Source organism: Capsicum annuum, chromosome 9 (genome assembly GCF_002878395.1).
Source record: "Capsicum annuum cultivar UCD-10X-F1 chromosome 9, UCD10Xv1.1, whole genome shotgun sequence".
NCBI lineage: Eukaryota > Viridiplantae > Streptophyta > Magnoliopsida > Solanales > Solanaceae > Capsicum > Capsicum annuum.
The window spans coordinates 46,450,825-46,472,999 of NC_061119.1; the positions used below are offsets into that span (position 1 = coordinate 46,450,825).

At 32.7% G+C, this 22,175-nt stretch overlaps 1 protein-coding gene across 1 annotated transcript; it reads left to right on the top strand.

Annotated features, from left to right (window-relative positions):
- Positions 1-17,060: 17,060 nt before the first annotated feature.
- LOC107842861 (18.1 kDa class I heat shock protein) lies at positions 17,061-18,866 on the top strand. Its single transcript, XM_016686898.2, has 2 exons — positions 17,061-17,556; positions 18,430-18,866. Exons 1-2 carry the CDS (start codon positions 17,179-17,181, stop codon positions 18,661-18,663), a joined length of 612 nt encoding a protein of 203 aa, XP_016542384.1. The 5' UTR covers positions 17,061-17,178; the 3' UTR covers positions 18,664-18,866.
- The last annotated feature ends 3,309 nt before the right edge of the window (positions 18,867-22,175 follow it).

Here is a 22,175-nt window from a genome sequence, read left to right on the forward strand (position 1 = left end):
CTGAAAGTTGAGCACAACATACTGAACATGTATATCTGATGCATGGGAAGCTGATTCATGAATATAAGACTGAGGATTCTAATAAAGTAAGTTTTCTCAAAATGAGAATGCATATCTAATGCACAACTGAAAGGCTAAATCCATGAATATCTGATCCATGATTATATGACTGACATAATACATGAATGCATGACTGAAAGTACTAATGAGCTAATCACACATATCTGATGCATGAATTCAAGACTAAACTTACTCATGAACATACAATGGTAAAGGTATCAAGTTTGAACTAAAAACTGAGCATGGAACTAAATACCAAGTTTGGCACTAAACTATGAACATGAGAACGAGTAAGTTTAAGGAAAACTGTTACCTTGAACTGATAATACCGATAAGTTTGAGATTAATTTCTCCATATGCATGATCGGAAACATGAGAACACAACTAAGTCTGGGACATGGTAGATATACTGAATATCATGTTCTGAACTGAATATTGAAAACATGGCATACGTCTGAAGTTGGAGTTTGAGGGTTAACTTATGAGTACCCCTTCTTCAAACTGGATTCATCAAAAGAAAATAGAGCAGCATGTTTATGTCATGAAATTTTGGAGATATGATGTATCTCCCCCTTAGGACACTATGTCCCTCAAAGGATACTGACTTGGATGAGCTACTGAGGGAAATTGAGGCGATGCGCAAAACACCTAGGAATTGAGTCATGACTGAATAGCTAGGATCTGAAACTGAGACATGATACATGAACTGGGCTGAACACGGGGGCATAAATACACTAACTTATCTAATTAACTGAATAACTGATAGTTGAGTACTAGATCTGCAAAGCTAAACTGTACTTAGTTTGAATAGTTGGGCTGAGATTTTTGAGTTTTATGCATAGGAGATAAGGACTAACTAAGTAGAATGAGGTATCTAAGCATGGATTCATGAAGTCTGTATTATTTTTGAATGCGAGACCAAGCGTATGATATGGCTCTGAGGTATTCTATAAACTGGGTTACTGCAACACTGATAACTGAGTACTGACAACCTGAATGCTATGGTAAAGCATGTCTGGAACTGAACTGAATTTCAAAGCTGGCTACTGAACTAAAGATGACATTATAACTAAGCCTATAGCTAGTACAGAAGTATTGAATTCAAGGACTGAACACTGATTACTGAGTGTTGGATACTGAAACTATAATTGAGTTGGGAACTGAGTTTTTGATGGCTACATGCTGGGGACTGACATAAGTTAAGGATTTAAATGTACACTTACACTTTGTACTTTCCAACTTCTAAATACAACCCCTTTCTAGACACTTACTTGTACATTTATCATGATATTCAAGCCTATCTTCACAACTACACCCTCGTGCAAAGTAAGCATGCAACAATCTTCTCTTATCTAAACAACTGCTCATCACTACACTGTTCCATAAGGAGAGCTAACTGGAGGAGTAAATCAAGAGGACCTGAAACATGAATAAATACAAACTAAACTTAACACATGACTGAAACTTAAGGAATAAAATATCAATAGTTTGGATTTACTAATAAGGTCTGAACTGAGGATATACATGACATAGTCTAAATGTATCTGATCTGTAGAGGCATAGCATGAGTCATGGAAGCTAAGTATACTGGAAAGCATGATATGCGTACATGAGTCATGAGCTTTATGACCTGAGTCTAGAGTTTTCTGTACTCGTGGGACATGATTCGAATACTGAGAGAGCTGGAACTGAACCGCTTATACTGGGAACTGAAGGCGCACATAATCCCATGGAAAGTGTGTGAAAGTAGATTGTTCTCATGGAACATGACTCGTACTGTGGAGTAAAAGGGACTCCTTATGTTGGAAATTGAATTCATACATGATTATAGTTCGTGACCATAAAGTTGGTATGCAATGCCTGAGTTGGTCTCGTGATAGCTGAAGTGAAAAACTCTACTCTGAGATGAGAATGGGTCTGGAATTGTCTTCCCTTCCTGCTTTCTATACATACTGGCTCTACTACTGAAATCTAAGGGCCTGGCTTAGGTACTTGATCTACCATCACATACCTACATTATGTTCAACACCTGTCTGTCTTACTAAACACATCCTCTGATTTTGTTTCCTCATATACTGCTAATATCACATTCACACCTTCATGCTTAATTTTGAGTCAATAAACTTAAGTGTTTAGCTCGTACTGTTCAAGCCTACTGATCTAATCCCCATGAATACATAATATGATCAAATAGAATAATCCTATCCTAACTCTACTACTGCTAAACTTCTGGGTTCAAGAATGAGTTCTCATGATCATGAATAAAATCTGTACGACCTTGGAACAATAATGAACTGATGGGATACTGTTTGAGTCTGTTGCTAATCGCATAACTGACTGTAGGGACTATCTGAGAAAGCCCTGTCTTTAGGACTTTAAACTTCACTGTTTCTATTACCTTGAAAGTAAGGTAAAGTGAACATGAGGGGTGCATGATATGAATCTACATGGTTTCCTTAAAGAAACTTGTTATAGCACGATCTTGAGACATGAAAGAAGGGAAACTGTTCCTAAAACATCTCATAGCCTCTTGCACATAAGTGTGGTGCACAACACGCCCACGTACTAGACTCTACTTGATGCAGCTTTCAGAATTCCTAGGACACTGTTGAACCTTAGACTCTGATACCAAGTTTGTAACACGCCGATTCGCTGAATCGGAATGCTTATAATCAAGTCATAAATCTCATATTCTAATATCATGGGCATTCCGACAACATATACTATTCATAGCAAGGGCATGAAAACCATTCAAGCATAAGGGAACGGCAACATGTAACATATACTTCATATTGTAATGATTTTGGGATATTAAACTTCATGTATTTATTCAACATCTCAAACATGGTAGGAAAAGCATGGATATAATTTGCATACATAATTCATATCTTCATCATCATATATGCTTCATGCCACTACCATAAGAATACATAATTAGCATGGAAATTTATATTGAAGTGTATAGCTAATATGAACTTGTTATTTAGATATCATGAAATCATGTAAATATGAAGTTCTAACATACTAGGCATTTTATCGAACACCTTGCATGCATTCTTTAAGGCACAGATGGATTTCATACTTGCATTCTATCAATCCATCTAAAGATCATGTTTTTCAACTAACAACATAACTTTCATGAGATATACAGTCACGATACTATTATATAGCAAAACAAACAAGCATCAATATGGGTATGATCATATCACCACAATCAACCAAGCTTTTGTATTTTAAAGATTGATTCTTGAACTACACGGACGAAAGGAATCCGTCTATGAACACTACGCATACCTTGGAAGGGAGGTTCTTGATGATTGACGGAGAAATTTTCTTAAAATTTGATCTTCAAGCTTGATTGTGCAACCCTAGTTGTTTTTTCTCCTATGGTGCTCTTGGATGATGAGCTTTGAGATGTTAATAGGGTTGTAATGTGTTTAGAAGCTATATATTTTGTAGGGTTAAGTTTAGGGACGTGTAAGGAGTGTTAAAAGACTTAATTACCCTCAAAATAAATCAAAACGGAGTGTTTTTGGCATTGGAACTGACTTAGGCGGCGCCTAAGTTTGGTTGGGCGGCGCCTAACCAATCGCCTATCCTTACTGTCTCTCACGAAAATGGGCATAACTTTTCGGTTGGGTATTGGATTAAGGAGAAATTGGTATTGTTGGAAAGCTAATTCAGTAGAAATATGTAGAATACCACATTAACATCAAGTTATACTCATTCAAAGATGACCCTTACAAAATCGAACACTAAAACTTGATAGATTCAAAAACTCTTAGCATGTATTACCTTAAGTGACTCATATAAACATGCTTAATGTATCATAAGTTATCTTATTGCTAGGATACTCATTGTAAGTCATGTACTAAAATGCTACTCACGGGATGGGAGATTTCATACGTAGTAAAAATGGTTCGTCTCCTAGCTTAGAAACATACGGGGTATTACATCAACAATTTAGGAGGAAGATTATACAGGGTGATAAATATAGGCCAACATGAATATGGCGCAGCACCAACTGAAAAATGAGAGAAATCATCTGCACATAATCCCAAACAAATATTTCGTGGCTCATCTGCAAAATCTAGATAAGTTGCATCAAAATTCTTTCAAGCCTCTTCAGCAAATGGATGACACATAACACCAGTGGGCCTTCTATTTTCACTGCCATTTTATATGAGGAGTTGAGCTGTTTGAAGCATGCAACCTCTTCAACCTTGGTATTAGAGATAAATAAGGCATCGCCTTAATAGCAATTTTATTTTCACTACAACCATGCTTATATCGAGGATGCTGACAAAGCTTACAGGACTCCAGGTTAGCATATTCCTTAAAGTATAACATGCAGCCATTTTCATAATAATTAATTCTAATCGGGGAGAGACCTAACTTTGACACCAATCTTTTTGCCTTATAGAGAGAATCAGGAACCTCCAAGTCGGGGTTAACTAACTCTTTAATAAGGTCTGTCATTGAGTCCATTCCTCCTTTAGCAATATTCCAGTTAGATGTAATACTTAATAATCTAATAGCAACAGACAAATAAGAGTACGAACACCCATCAAACAAAGGATGCCTACAAGCAAGCAATTGTTCATAGAATTTGCCCGATTCTATATTAGGAACATCTTCGATATTTTCCCTAAATTCACCCCCGTGTTGCATCCTAAAAGCGTCGTGCACCATTTTTGTCATTCTAGTATCTTGATATTCATTATGCCCTGCAGACCTACTACTTTCTCCAACAACAAAGTGATTTTGCTCAATATCACCATCAATAGTACGCAATCTTAAAAAGTCCTCGTAAAACCCCATTCTATAAAAATGTTCCTTCACAACTTCTTCTTTTAAAAGATTTATACCATCACATTTAACACAAGTACAACAAATAGCCCAAAAACGTTACCAAACATCAAGTGTCTAAGCATGTTCAACAAATCGTCTGACACCTTCAACAAATTCCTCCCTAAGACCCATTCTATTATCATTATTCCTTTGATATATCTAGCTATAATCAGGTTACATCTACACAATCAATCAGATCCAACTAATTAGATCAAGTCACAAAAAGTTTACATATCAAGTACATAAATTTAAAATGAAAAAGTACCTACATCATAATCAATTTCAAGTGACTAAGTCTCCTCCTAAAACATTAAACTAAACCACATTCAAAATAAAAATTCACATTTCAAGTACCTAAACTTCAACATTTTCAACTCACTAAGTCATCACCCAAGTCACCAAACTAAACCACATTCAAAATAAAATTCACCTTTAAAGTACCTACACTTTATTAATTTGAAGTGACTAAGTCACCTACCAAGTCACCAAACTTAACTATATTCAAAACAAAAAATTCACCTTTAAAGTACCTACACTTGGTAATTTCAACTCACTAAGTTATCCCCCAAGTCACCAAACTAAACCACATTCAAAATAAAAATTCACCTTTAAAGAACCTACACTTTATCAATTTGAAGTGACTAAATCACCTACCAAGTCACCACACTAAACCACATTCAAAACAAAAAATTCACCTTTAAAGTACCTACACTTAGTAAATTTTAACCCACTAAGTCATCACCTAAGTCACCAAACTAAACCACATTCAAAATAAAAAATCACTTTTAAAAGTACCTACACTTTATCAATTTGAAGTGACTAAGTCACCTACCAAGACACCAAACTAAACCACATTCAAAACAAAAAATTCACCTTTAAAGTACCTACACTTAGTAAATTTCAACTCACTAAGTCATTACCCAAGTCACCAAACTAAGCCACATTCAAAACAAAAAATCACCTTTAAAGTACCTACACTTTATCTATTTGAAGTGACTAAGTCACCTACCAAGTCAGCAAATTAAACCACATTCAAAATAAAATTCAACTTTAAAGTACCTATACTTAGTAAATTTCAACTCACTAAGTCATCACCCAAGTCACCAAACTAAACTACATTCAAAACAAAAATTCACCTTTAAAGTACCTACACTATATCAATTTGAAGTGACAAAGTCACCTACCAAGTCACCAAACTAAACCACATTCAAAATAAAAAATTCACCTGTAAAGTACCTACACTTATTAAATTTCAACTCACTAAGTCATCACCCAAGCCACCAAACTAAACCACATTCAAAACAAAAATTCACCTTTAAAGAACCACACGTTATCAATTTGAAGTGACTATGTCACCTACCAAGTCACCAAACTAAACCACATTGAAAACAAAAAATTAACCTTAAAAGTACCTACACTTAGTAAATTTCAACTCACTAAGTCATGACCCAAGTTATCAAACTAAACCACATTTAAAATAAAAATTCACCTTTAAAGTACCTACAATTTATCAATTTGAAGTGACCAAGTCATCAAACTAAATCACATTCAATACAAAAAATTACATTTAATACAAAAAAATCAACTTTAAAGTACCTACACTTGGTAAATTTCAGCTCACTAAGTCATCACCCAACTCACCTAACTAAATCACATTCAAAACAAAAATTCATCTTTAAAATACCTACACTTTATCAATTTGATGTGGCTAAGTCACCTACCAAGTCACCAAACTAAACCACATTCAAAATAAAAAAAATCACCTTTAAAGTACCGACACTTGGTAAATTTCAACTCACTAAGTCATGACCCAAGTCACCAAACTAAACCACATTCAAAACAAAAATTTTCATTTCAAGTATCTAAATTCAACATTTTCAAGTCACTAAGTCACCTCCTAAAACAACAAACTAAACTACCTTCAAAATGATAAATTCACATTTCAAGTACCTACACTTAATCAATTTCAAGTGACTAAGTCACCACCCAAGTCACCAAAGTAAACCACATTCAAAATTATCAAGCATAGCAAAATTCACAATAAAAAATTCACATACAAGTACTCTTCAACAAAATTCAAAATAAAGTTCACCTTCAAACTAAGTAACTACACTTATTCACTTTCAAGCAACATATTCATTTATAGTATAATAAGTCAAACAATTGAACAAGTGTAAAAAAGACATGTACTAAATTCAAACACATAAAGAGAACAACTCACAAGTTGAAGTCGCTGGAGAAGATGGTCGTCATCGTCGCCGTCTGTTTGGGGTCGCCGGAGAAGATCGCAATATGTGTTTGGGAGGATTTATGTGTTAAAGTGTGTGTTTGATGGATTTTGTGTGTGTGGTTGTGTTTGGACGGGATTTTGGTGTATGTTTTGTGTGTTATTTTGTAGTACGGGTCAGGTCGGGGTAAAATTTAAATAATTTTTTAATTATTACGAAAACCGACCACATGTGGTCGATTTTTTAAAAATTATTTTCGAAGTTAAAGTTTAATAAATTATAATTAAAAAATTAAAAAATAAGTTAATAAATTAAAATTAATTTTTAACAAATTAAAATTTGAATAAATTCTATAATATTTATAACAACATCCAATTAATTTAATACAATTCGTATATATATAAATCAGATAAGTAGTTATTTTATCATCACATTAACACGAGTAGTATATTTTCTCAATCGTATAATAAAATCAATGAATTTTACAAATTACAATAAATTTTTTGTTAATTAGCTTTTAAATAGAATATTATATATATATATATATATATATATATATATATATACCTCATAATACTAATCTTACACTATTATAACTTCAACAACATACGTGTGTCTTCATTGATCCAAAATAGTATATCTATTTTCTCAATAGTATTATATATATCAACATATCTTTCAAAATATTTTGATATATAGATTCAGTTATCGAGCTTTCAATTACTGCATACGTCACTACACAAGATATACGTATATATACATATATTCAATTGTCTATCAGCTTTCAAATACGTACTATAAACATCACATATACAATTTTACTACCCCATAATAATATACAACATATTTCACATATACTCAGATACAGAACTTGTAAGCGAAAAAACTTAAATTCACCTACAAAATTTGGTTGTCGTTCAAAATTCAAAATTCAAAGCAAATGGTAAGTATATGCCAGTTTCAAGATTCAATTTTCTATCTTCCTCCCCTATTTCTTCCTCCCTCCCTCCATATATACCTCTTAATACTTGTCTTATATTATTACAACTTCAACAACATACGTGTGTCTACATTGACCCAAAATAGTATTTATATTTCCTCAATAGTATGATATATATCAACGTATCATTCAACTATATGTATATATACATATATTCAATTGTCTATCAGCTTTCAAATACAGACTATAAACATCACATACACAATTTTACTATCACATAATAATATACAACGTATTTCACAAATACTCAGATAATTATCGATTAGTTTATCTTATGTCATTAATATACCTTCACTATATAATATGTATATACTATATATATACCTATGCATACACACACATGTACACACTATAGACTATATCAAGTTCTAAATACGTACTATATATATCACATACGTTCACGAGTATATTATCCAATAATATAATGCAACATATTTCATGTATATACTCTAATGAGTGATCGATTAATTATATTTGATTAGCTTAATTATATTCTACTAGGTTTTGACTACATCGTTCATCAAACAATCACTACATCATATTTATATATATATATATATATATATAAAGATATTTATATATATGAACTCTTGAATGTGTACTATATATATCACATCCACAAGTATATTACTTCCTCCATTTCAAAAAGAATGACCTACTTTCCCTTGGCACAAAATTTAAGAATATAAAGAAAACTTTTGAATCTTGTGGCCTTAAATTAAAGTAGTGTCAAATCTACCAAAATGCTCGTTAATCATGTGGTCATAAACATGCCATGTAGAAAGTTGGAATTAAAGTATTGCCAAAAAAGGAAATGGGGCATTCTTTTTTAAATGGACTAAAAAGGAAAGTAGGTCATTCTTTTTTAAACGGAGGGAGTACCTTATAATAGAACACGTTCATTATATTCTGATGAATCATCGATTATATATTACATTATTATGACTTCAATAGTAACATAATATCATTATCTCAACGGTATGATATATATATACACATATTCATTATACAAAGATTATGCATGTTTAACGTCAATTAACGTATATACAAAAGAAAATATTTATTTTATATATTGAAACATAAGTAAAAGATGAAGATTATGTTTAACGTAATTTATTTGTTTTATTTGATATATTTTTTAGTATAACTTTTTCACAAAATTTAAGATTGATTGATTTTTATTATTATTATTATATTGGTTATCGACTATGTGTGATCAGTGTAATTTCAAAAAATTATATATATTAGATTATATATATAATTATTTTTTAATAAAAATAACATATATATTTGATTATATATATAATTATTGATTTCTAAAAATTATTTACTTTTTTATTTTTCTTAGTTCAAAAACTGACAACAAGTGGTAGGTTTTGAAAATTAATTTTTTAAAATTATAAAATTGACCACAAGTGGTCAATTTTTAAAAATTATTTTTTTTATTTTAATATGTGGTTGGTTTTTAAAAATAATTTATTATTTAATTTAATAAAAACCGACCACAAGTGGTTGATTTTTTTTATCTTTTGTCAATTTTTTATCTGTAAAAGAAATAATAATTAATATAACAATTATTGAAAGGATTTTTTTGAAATTTTAAAATACAAAAGCGACCACACGTGGTCGCTTTTTTTAAAATAAAAGTTTTTAAAAATATATATAAAATCGACCACAAGTGATCGATTTTTTCCGACCACATTCTCTTGTCAGTTTTTTCTGGTCGAAAATCCTGAATTTTTTAGTAGTGAAGCACAAAGAGATTTTGGACTTGAGCAATTTTTGAGATTTTTTGTCGTTTCAAGAGATTCATCAATTTGCAAAAACTATTGAATGAGAAGCCTCCTTTTCTATTTATAGTGATGTGTAAATCAGGACTGAATTTCGATTGAACCAGGTATTTCAGGTACTTTGCACATCTGCATAATTTATTGCATTAACAAATAAAACGGTGCAAAGATGTAACAGTTGTACCAATTCACCATGAGCCAGGTACCTGGTCCTTTAATAGCAATCGGTCATCATCAAAATGTAAGACAGCACATATACATACTGTTTACAATTTGGATGACACCTTTTCACAAAGAGTAACTGTATTTCTTTTTTAAAAAATGAATAATATACCCTTTCACAAAATACTGTGTCTTGTCCAAAAGACATACATCACCTCTAAATAAAATAAAATACAAACAAAAGCTCCCTACATCACCCTATACAATAGGATCTTGATAAGTCAAGCTATGAAACAATATTTAAACTATCTAAAAATCATATAACTATATGATATTCCATCTGGATGGGATCGCATAATTAAAGTTATGGCCGTAAAATGAAAGATTGGATCGAATAAAGTATAGATGTGAACAGAATTAGAGTTCACACATCCACAATGCATTTTTAACATACATAAAATGACAATGATTATTCTTTTACTAGCTGGCTGATATTATGTATGGGTCAAGAAGGGGAAATTGAGAAAAGTAGCAACATCAAATATTGAATCACCAAGAAAATCAACACTTCGTACCTTACATTGAAATTTGGAAATCTTGTTCTGAAGTTTGAAGTTCCTTAACGCATTATCAGCTTCTTTTCAAAATATGTGTTTATGTATATTGCCTGCTTAATCTTTTCATATCTAAACTAATACGCTAGGCTTTGTTGACCATCTTGAAGTACAATTTTCATTGATGGGTGGATAGAGTTCTTCCGAAATCTCAAGAGGACTTGAATACGTAACAGGATATTGTATGTGGTAGAGTGATCTTACTGTCACTGTTGGGTTTAATTGGTGAGAATGGAAAATGGAGGGACACAACCTTTGAGCAAAAGACATATTGTTATGGAAAAGGTGTGACTGTTCAAATAGTTGTGTCTATTCAGAAAAAGACACAATGTTTCGAATGAACAAACATGACTCTTCCAAAGGATACACCTTTTAAGTGAACCATTGCCACCTTTCAGAAGAGGCATCTGATGGCTATATAAACCTGCTTTCATCCACAGGTTTAGAAATGAATGAAAAAATTTCTGAAATAAAAACTCTTCTTGTCTTCAAAACATTTTTTGTGATCAATCAAATCATTGAGTGAGTTAGACGAATCCAATTATTTGAGGTACCACTATAGTTGGATTGAAAGTCATTTTATCCTGGGAGGAAGATTCCAAAACCTCGGGTACAGTGAGGGGAATTATTCCTTAAAGACACTCCGTGAAGTTAGGGGACTTGGCTTTATATTTCTGTTTCGTCTTAATTTCTGAAAAAATAAAACACACTTCTTAGAAAGATCACTTTGATCTTGTGTTGAGGATGTTTTTGTACTTCATAGTGTTCTTGTTTTAAACTTGAACTAGTGTTGAAGTTGTTGTGTCTAAATACAGATTCTTGTACCCAAAAATACACCATAAAATAACAATCTAAGGAATAACCCTTGCAGAATCTGTATTGTTTAATTTTGGAGATTAAAGCTTTAAGCTTTCTACTCCGTTTGAACTTAACTAGTGATTCGAAGACATAAAATATTCATCACAAGTTAAAGATCATTCGGTTGACGATTGGAAGCCATAAAAACTTCATCGTTAACTAGAAACAAGAAGAAGAGTTTAAAGTTGCTTAACTTTATAAATAGTGTTCTGAAAATACTAAATTTTATTGTCTCTTGGTGACAGCAAAAATGACTAACGAAAGTCAAATGCAAGTGCGTCTACGACTGTGGGGGTAACTAGTATTGCCTCAACAAGTCGAGCAAATGCTCCGCAATCAATGGCACCTGCGGAGAAGCTCAGAAAATTTGAGGGTATTGACTTTAAGCGATGGCAGTAAAAAACATTATTTTACCTCACCACTCTATGCCTTCAAAGGTTCACTAGTGAAGATGCTCCTGAGGTGCCCAAGGGAACCTTGGACAAAGAGCATTTCATGATTGTAGAAGCTTGGAAGCACTCAAACTTCCTTTGTAGGAATTATATCTTGAGTGGTCTCAAAGACGACCTTTACAATGTTTACAGTGGAACTAAGATATCGAAGAAATTGTGGAGGCACTAGAACGAAAATATAAGACCGAGGATGTGGGAATTAAGAAATTCTTAGTTACAAGGTTTCTGGACTTTAAAATGATAGATAGCAAATCGGTTGTCTCTCAAGTTCAGGAATTGCAAGTAATCATCCATGATCTCTTAGCAGAAGGTATATCTTTGAAAAATACCTTAGTTGAACAAATTGAAAATGTTCTTAGTACTCACATAAACTGTTATGTAGGTTTGATTGTGAATGATGCATTTCAAGTAGCAACGATCATTGAAAAGCTACAACCTATATGGAAAGACTTCAAAAACTACTTGAAGAACAAACGCAAGGAGATGATTGTCGAAGATCTTATTGTCTAACTGCATATTGAAGAGGATAATAAGGCTGCCGAGAGAAGGACAAAAGGAAATTCTACAATTAATGAAGCACATATTGTAGAACATGACCAAAACAATTCTAAGAAAGGGAAGAAAGTTGAACAAAGAAGCAATCAACCCAAGAAGAAATTCAAGAAAAAGTGCTTCAACTGTCGTAAAATTGGCCATAAGTTCACGGATTATCGTGCCCCTAAGAAAGGCAAGAAAAAGGACCAAGCTAATATGGTTGAGTCCAACAAAGAATGTGATGATCTGTGCGCTATGTTCTCAGAATGAAACTTGACGGAGAATCCTCGCGAATGGTGGAAGGACTTTGGTGCCACTCGTCATGTGTATGCCAACAAAGAGTTATTTTTGTTATTTGCTCCAGCTCAAGTAGAAGAAATAATCTACATGGCTAACTCCGCTACGGCTAAGGTAGAAGGAACAGGAAAAGTGGGCTTGAAAATGACTTCAGAAAAGGTCTTGAAACTTAACAATGTCTTGTACGTTTCGGATTTATGTAGGAACTTGATTTCTGTTTCACTTCTAGACAAGAAAGGATTCAAATGTGTAACCGATCCTAGAAAAATTGTAATTAGCAAAGGAGAAGTATATGTAGGAAAAGGCTATCTCATCGAGGACCTTTATAAGATGAATGTAATGAATGTTGAAATCAATAAAAGTTCAAACTCTTCTTACTTGCTTGAGTCATATAATTTGTGGAATGAATGTTTAGGCCATGTTAATTACAAAACATTATGAAAACTGATTAACTTAGAGGTTTTGCCAAACTTTTAGTGCAATAAATCAAAGTATCAAACGTGTGTGGAATCAAAGTATGCAAAGCATCCTTATAAGTCCGTTGAAAATGAATCTCCTTTCGCCGAAGTATGTGTAGAGAATGGAATTGTCCATCAAACTACGTCCCCATATTCACCTCAATCTAATAGAATTGCGAAAAGAAAAAATCAAACTTTGAAGAAAATGATGAATGACTTACTTATAAGTTCTTGTTTACCGCAAAACTTGGGGGGGGAAGGCTATCCTTACAGTCAATTGTATACTCAATAGAGTTCCCCATAGTAATACACAATCAATTCCTTATGAGAAATAGAAAAGAAGGAAACCCAACTTGAAATATTTTAAAGTATGGGGGTGTCTAGCAAAGGTCCAAGTTCCTATGCCTAAAAGGGTTAAGATAGGATCTAAGACTGTGGACTGTGTGTTCATAGGATATGATAAAAGCAATAAAGAATGTCGATTTTTGGTTCATAAATCCAAATATCCGGATATAAATAAAAATACAGTAATTGAATCAGATAATGCTAAATTCTTTGAAAATATTTACCCGTATAAAACTAGACTTGAACAGTCTAGTGGAAGATCTAAACGACCTCGAGATGAACCAAGTGAGAATGTACATAATGAAGAGTATCAAAGACGTAGTACATGTCAAAGAACTTCTACTACGTTTGGATCGGATTTTGTAACATTTCTCTTAGAAAATGAGCCTCAAATATTTAAAGAAGCAATGTCGTCTTCGGACTCATCCTTTTGGAAAGAGGCAGTCAATAGTGAGATTGATTCAATCTTAAGTAACCATATGTGGGAATCAGTTGATCTTCCTCCAGGAAATAAACCTTTAGGTTCTAAAAAGATCTTCAAATGGAAAATAAAAGTGGATAGTACTATTGACAAATACAAGGCAAAACTTGTAGTAAAAGGCTTCAAGTAAAAAGAAGGTCTTGATTACTTTGATACATACTCGCCAGTAACAAGGATAACATTGATTCGAATGTTAATTGCATTAGCGGTAATATATGGTCTTGAAATCCATCAATTAGATATGAAAACCGCATTCCTAAATGGAGAATCGGAGGAAGAAATTTACAGTGGAACAACCTAAGGGTTTTATGGTTTCAGGAAAGGAGAATAAGGTTTGTAAACTTATTAAGACATTGTATGGACTAAAGCAAGCACCTAAACAATGGCATGCAAAGTTTGACCAAACCATGTTGGTAAACAGGTTCAAGATAAATAAATCTGATAAGTGTGTTTACATTAAAGACATTCTGAATCACCAAGTCATTATTTGTTTATATGTGGATGATATGTTAGATCATCAGTAGAGACATTTCTGACATAAATACAATGAAACGAATGCTCAAGAGCAAGTTTGATTTGAAAGACCTTGGAGTTGTGGATATGATCTTAGGTATAAGAATCCATAGAACTCCACAAGGGTTGGCATTGTCACAGTCTCATTATATCGAAAATGTACTTGACAAATTTAAGTATATGGAATTTGATATTGCCAAGACTCCATTGGATGTGAGCTTTGCACTTCGAAAGAATGAAGGTGAAAGTGACTCACAATTGGAGTACGCAAGAGTATTGGGATGTTTAATGTATATAATGAATTATACATGACCAGACATAGCATGCAATATTAGTAAGTTGAGTTGGTACACAAGTACTCCCAACAAAATTCATTGGATGGCAATGAAAAAAGTTTTGGGGTATCTAAAATACACTCAAGACTATGTCTTGCATTATAATAAATATCCTACGGTATTTGAAGGATATAGTGATGCAAATTGGATCACTGAATCGAACGAAGTAAACTCCACAAGTGGATATGTATTTACTATCGATGGAGGAGTAGTCTTTTGGAAATCATCCAAATAGACTTGTATTTCTCGCTCTACAATAGAATCTAAATATATCGCATTGGATAAAGCCGGTAAAGAAGCAGAAGGGCTCCAGAATTTCTCGGAAGATATTCCTTATTGGCCCAAACTAGTAGCACCAGTATGTATACACTGTGATAGCCAAGCGGCAATAGGTAGGGCAGGAAGCATGATGTACAATGATAAATCTCGTCACATAAGATGGAGACATAATACCATTAGAGAATTTCTCTCTAATGGAATTATCACTGTTGACGTGGTTAAGTCAAAGGATAATGTGTTGGATCTACTTACAAAAGGCCTATCTAGAGAAGGAGTAGAAAGGACATCCAAGGGAATGGGTTTAAGGCCTAGGACAAGTCAGCATGGCGGTAACTTTACCTAGCAGACTGAAATCCCAAGAGCTAAGTTCAAGGAGATCAAATAAAGTTGTGTCTGACAAGTTCAACATTATTAATTACCCAACCCATTCTCATGATGTAGACAATGTTTAGTAAACAAGGATAAGACTTAAAGTGAAAAGTCTTTCAATGATTATCTAATTGGCAGATTTGAACAAATAGTTTAATCTGTAGGATTGAATGTTTAAAAATAACCTATGTAAGGGAGAAGTGGAAGCCGCTTCAAGGAGAATGTTAGTCAAGTTCTATTCTCTAAGCTCTCATGAAATCGAGATGTGTTCAGGGCTAAAAAAAATAAAACCGTGATAACTATAAACGGTAAAAGGCTGGCTATGTGACATGTGTTGTCTAGGTGTACATTAAAGCTCGATGGTTCCAAGATATCAAATCTACCGATTGACTGAGTGCATCCAATGCATGTTCACTATGAAAATTTTAAAGAGAAACTCACTTATCCAAATGCAATCAATCTTATCTTGATGATCACATACTTGTCCGTAAACTTTTACAAAGAATAGTTATTCCCCATTCATGTGGGGGATTGTTGGGTTTAATTGGTGTGAATGGAAAATGGAGGGATACAACCTTTGAGCAAAAGACATATTGTTTTGGAAAAGGTGTTACTGTTTAGATAGTTATGTCTTTTCAGAAAAAGACACAATGTTTTGAATGAACAGACATGACTCTTCCAAAGGATACACCTTTTAAGTGAACCATTGCCACCTTTCAGAAGAGGCATCTGATGGCTATATAAACCTGCTTTCATCCACAGGTTTAGAAATGAATGAAAAATTTTCTGAAATAAAAACTCTTCTTATCTTCAAAACATTCTTTGTGATCAATCAAATCGTTGAGTGAGTTCGACAAATCCAATTATTTGAGGTACCACTATAGTTGGATTGAAAGTCATTTAATCCTGGGAGGAAGATTCCAAAACCTCGGGTACAGTGAGGGAAATTATTCCTTAAGGACACTCCGTGAAGTCGGGGAACTTGGCTTTATATTTCTGTTTCATCTTAATTTCTGAAAAAATAAAACACACTTCTTAAAAAAGATCACTTTGTCTTGTGTTGAGGGTGTTTTTGTACTTCATAGTGTTCTTGTTTTAAACTTGAACTAATGTTGAAGTTGTTGTGCCTAAATACAGATTCTTATACCCGAAAATACACCATAAAATAACAGTCACATGTGGTTAAAATCCAATTTTCATCCAATTGTGGACACACAGAGCCAAAGGCATATTTACACAGTACAAGACCTTAGCAAGTGGATTTTTCTCTGTTTTTGTTCTATTTCTGATAATGAATGTCGAATCTTTCTCATGTTTTCCACACTGTCTCAATCACATCCTTAAGGAATTTCATTCTCTTTCATTTCAACCGTAAACTTTTTCCATATTCACTTTACATCCCTCTCAAACAAATTCCCATTTCTTGAAACTTCTAAATCTTTACACTATATAAATACCTTACTCTATTCATAATAACTCCAGCAAGAACTTAACTCCACAAATCATAAGTTTCCTTCTTTACTTTCTTTTGCAAAAACAAAATATAAAAGAAATGTCTCTCATGCCTGTATTTGGTGGTCGGAGAAATCATGCACACCAGATGCATGATCCTTACTCCGACCACCATGCAAACAAGGTGCATGATCCTTATTCTGACCACCATGCACCTCTGGTTCATGATCCCTATTCTCACCACACACGTCCTTATTCTCATCAACAAGCACACCAAGTGCATGATCCTTTTGCTCATGAAGTTTGGGATTCTTTCCACGAATTTTATCTCGAAAGTCCTCGATCCCTCATAGCCCCAGCACCATCTTTCCACCATGCACCTGCAACGATGGCTCAAATCGAGTACAAAGAAACACCAGAGGCACATATCTTTAGGTGTAACTTGCATGGCTACAAGAAAGAAGACGTCAAAGTACAGGTAGTGGATCCCTTTAGGTTCTTATAACTGAAATTATTACTAGTTTCTTATTTTTAACATATACTACTATCATTTTTTCAATTTATATGATATATTTTGACAGCACACGAAGTTTAAAATAGGAAAGAACACTTATAAATGTCTTAGTTTGACTGAATATAGAGTTTAAGAAAGTAAAAGTGACTTGTGGTCTTAAACTAAAGATAATGTGTATGACGATGTACTAGAATGACTTTTAAATTTGTAGCCTTAAACATGTCATATAAGATGTTGAAACATTACTCCCTCTGTTTCAATTTATGTGATATTTATCGCGTCTGAGAATCAATTTAGTTGACTTATCTTGAAGCTTAATTAAATTAGATCAACTCAATAATTTAAAATTACATATTCAGAAACTATACTATAAGTACTATATATACATTGTATTTCTTTTAATGTCGCTATTATGATTATATATACATATATATACACACACCTTGAATATTGATCAAATTCACATAATTTGAATCTCAAAAAAATAAAAGAATATCACATAAATTGAGACTAGGGATTACGGACCAAGTGTGAATAGTGAGATTTAAAAAAAAAAAAAAACATAAATGTACTTTAAAAAAAGAATTAAGATGCATAAATTAAAACAAAAAAAAGAACTACTAAACATGTCATAATAGTTGTTGACGCTATAAAAAGACTTATGTCAAACATTCAGGGTAAAATGGGAAGTTCAAGTGGCATTATTTTGAAATTTATAAAAGTGACATTCTTTTTTCCCGAACTATAAAGATGTAATATCCTCTTCTTCTTTTTTCGGAATGGAAAGTTAATTCAGCTAAACCCATTGATTATATGCTACATACGTCTCTTATGCAGGTGGAGGATGACAAAGTACTGAAGATCACTGGGGAAAAGAGGATGAAGAAAGAAGACAATTGGCACCATTATGAAAGAAGCAGTGGAAAATTCTTCACTTCTTTTTCACTGCCTGTGAATTCTAGGGCTGATTATGTGAAGTCATCCATGGAGAATGGAATGCTCACAATAACTGTTCCTAAGAAGGAAATCCACAGGAACCTCCACCATCTTAGAACTGTTCAAATAAATTAATTAATTAAAAAGGATGAATTTTATTATGGCATGTGTCTTGTTTGGTACTCCACATATGTGTAATATAATATTGTGGAATGAGAAGTAAAATAAAAGAGTAAAATATTTTACTATATATGGAGAAAAAAGAAGATTAAGTTTGGCATATGCTTGTGTAATGTTAGTAGTAACTAGTACTTCATAAATAAAATGGTGTTTCTATATCTTCTTTGATTTTTTTAATTTTGTTTTCCATTCTGATTTTTGAGATAAATATTATTTTGGTCGTCATTAATGTTGATGACGTAATTACATGATTAAAATTAAGATTTAAATTTTCAAATGAAATAATCATACAAGTCAATATGATTTCAAAGCATGCAAAGCTTAAAAGAATGTCAGTGTTACACATCAGAAGTGTTGCCATAAGGACCTCTTCCCAAATGTATAGCTTGTTTAACAAATTGGAATCTAAAAGTGTGTATTTTATAAATTTTAAAATCTTTAAAAAAAATTAAGGTGTTTGATCGAGTTTTAAAAAAAAAAATGAAGTGTTTTTAAGTAGCAGTAGCTAGTAGTTGTTTCTCATCTATTTTTTATAGGAAAACAGTAGATTTTATATTAAAGCAATTTGGAACATTAATCAAGTGCTACGTACTGCTCCAATATGACAAAAGTATTTTTCAAAATAATTAGTCAAACATAAACTGTTCAAATTACTGCTTGAAGTATACTTCCAGCCAAGAATATTTTCCAAAATTAAACAAAGTTTAAAAGTTTGACCAAATATGATATTAATCACCTAACTAATTCTAGAATGAACTGGTGAAATTTTATTCAGGACATGATAGTTGAGACTTGGAGCACAATAGAGATTAATTGGATTTTGTAGAAATCGTGAAGGGAAAGATTGAAAGAAGCTAAGCTCTATCATGTCAAAAGAAAGAAATGATTGATTGGTCATGTATTGGAAGTAGAAGTTACTCCTCATAATTGCAATAAAGAATTGATAAGATATAGTATTTGTGAGGATTAATTATGAATCCCAATTAATTGTGTATGTGACAACAATAATAACAAAGAACATATTCGATATAATTTCACAGGTGAAGTATGAAGAGGTATGCTGCTTTTATTTCTTCTAATATCTTAGAAAGTAGAGAATTTGTTTCTCATTGATCCTTGACTTATGAAAAAGCAGATCGAAAAGAATAACCGAAGTAAAAAAAATCATGGCAAACTATAGATGATAAACATGATAAAGCACTTTGGAAGAGAAAAACTAATAATTAAAAAAAAGTAGTGCAATAATTCAAGTACAAGAGACGGTAGATAATACTAGAAATCGAAGGAGGGTAGAAGCAACAAAGTAGTGCATGAGACTATAGGTAAATAAATCCTTACATTACTTTCATATTACTACTCCAACTCACTTTCAATTTTCTCCATCTATTAATATACTTCAACAACCAAATTTCTAGATTATCAAAGCATAGTTGTGATCCCTATATAAAGAAAAAAATTATCATGTCTAAGTACTCTGTTATTCCAGGGTCTCTAGTTTCTTATCTACTAATTGGTCCAATTCTTCAAAAGAAACATTTGAAAGCTCAACTTATTGAAAATCATATGTGATGAAGCTATTTCCTGGAAGTCCTCATTTTGAAACTCATCAAATGGGCTATTATTGCTTTTCTCTCTGCCTCATTTTTTTGCTTGCATTTATGTCAGAGTTTTGTTCTTTGTACACATTTACCAAGAAGGAATTGGAAGAAAAAGGCCACAAAGGTTTTTTACAAGATGCTGGATTTCATGGTTTGAGGATGTTTATGTCTTACTTGGTTATCATCTGTATAATCACAACTGATTTCAGGTTTTTCTTGGTGGCTGTTTCTGGATATGCTGTTGGTAATTTAGTTTGTAAGATGTACCAATATCATGGTGACCAATGGGAATCAGTGAATGATGACCCATGCACTATCTGAACTTGCAATCTGTGCGATCAGTGTTTTTTTGAAGCCTAGTACTTGTTGGTGCATTTTATTATTAAAATAAAAATATTAAAGTGCATGACAATTAGTAGGCATAAAGTGAAGAAAGTGGTGTCATTATTCTTGTAACTTACCACATTATATTTTATATTAGTGGGTATGAATTGTGATAAAGATGACCATAAGTTCTTGTAACTCATATGATCGTTAGTTCTTATAACTATCAAGGTCATTAATTCTTGTAACTCCATGGTCATTACTTACATGTAACTTATGTAATATCAAGACTATTCATCTACCTACATTACTACCCCTCATTCATCATATTCATTACATGGAAGAATTCTACAACTATAAATAATGGTGGCTCTTCCTTTGTGTTGATGTAGAATGTACAAGAAAATATGATAAGTGTGGAAAAGATTTTAGTGTGTAGTAGTGAAAGAAAGAGTTGAGACAAAGAAAATATTCTAAGTCCTTAACTATATTCACTATATAAAGAGAGTAAAGATGTGTTGAAGGAAGGTGTTTTTATGGTGGAGCTTTGGACTCTTCAACTAATCCGGAGTTGTTTGAGTTGTACATCGTTGATGGGTTGTTATATTCTGGAGGGGATAAGTCAAGAGATATACTGCTGGATCCAGTGGCGGATCTACCCTTTGCCGAGGGGGTTCAGATGAACCCCCTTCGGCGAAAAATTATGCTATATATGCATGGTTAAAATTATTTTTTATGTATATATATTAGACGTTGAACCCCCTTCGGTTAGTTCGTATATTCCCTTATGAACCCCCTTCGTGAATATCCTGGCTCCGCCACTGGCTGGATCAACGTAAATTATGCCGCAGTGGACTTGAATCTTCTTAAAAAAAAGCGAGATATCCGCGCCTCAGCCAAGAAGGATATGATATTATTTTCTTTAATTTTTTTTTGTTCCTTTTATTTCAATTGTGACAATTATTGCAATTTGTAGTATATTACACCAACAGAACTCTTCTGGCATTGCCCCCAATTTATTGAGTATGATACAGCCCTCTTTTTTGGGCCGAGATACATCTATTGAAAACAACATCTCTACCTTTGAGCTAGAGGTAAATTGCATATACTCTACACTCACTGGACCCCAATTCTGTGAGGTTATACTGAATATGTTATTGTTATTATTGTTGATAGAACTCTTTTTATACATTAATTAAAGATTACGTTGACTTACAAGAACATATGCAATGTTTATACTTAGTCTGATGCAATAACTTGACAAATAAGTTAATAATCTGCTATATCCATTTTAATTGTATGTAATGGACTTTACGTGGAATGGAAAAGATGATGATAGGGATTGCTCTTTTTAATGAATTTTAGGAATTTTACGCAATTGTTTTCTTTAATGAATTTTACGCGGCATAAATTAATATTAATATGACTAATGGTTTCGAATATTGATTGATCATTTTAAAAAAATTTATGTTTTGGAGGAAATTTATGGAAGCTACTCATTGATCCTACGAGCGTTGTCACCATATGTGAATTATATTATGCCCT

Coding starts and splice junctions, on each gene's coding strand:
- LOC107842861 (XM_016686898.2), top strand. CDS start 17,179: ATGTCTCTCATGCCTGTATTTGGTGGTCGGAGAAATCATGCACACCAG. Junction 17,557..18,429: donor AAGAAGACGTCAAAGTACAG/GTAGTGGATCCC, acceptor TCTCTTATGCAG/GTGGAGGATGACAAAGTACT.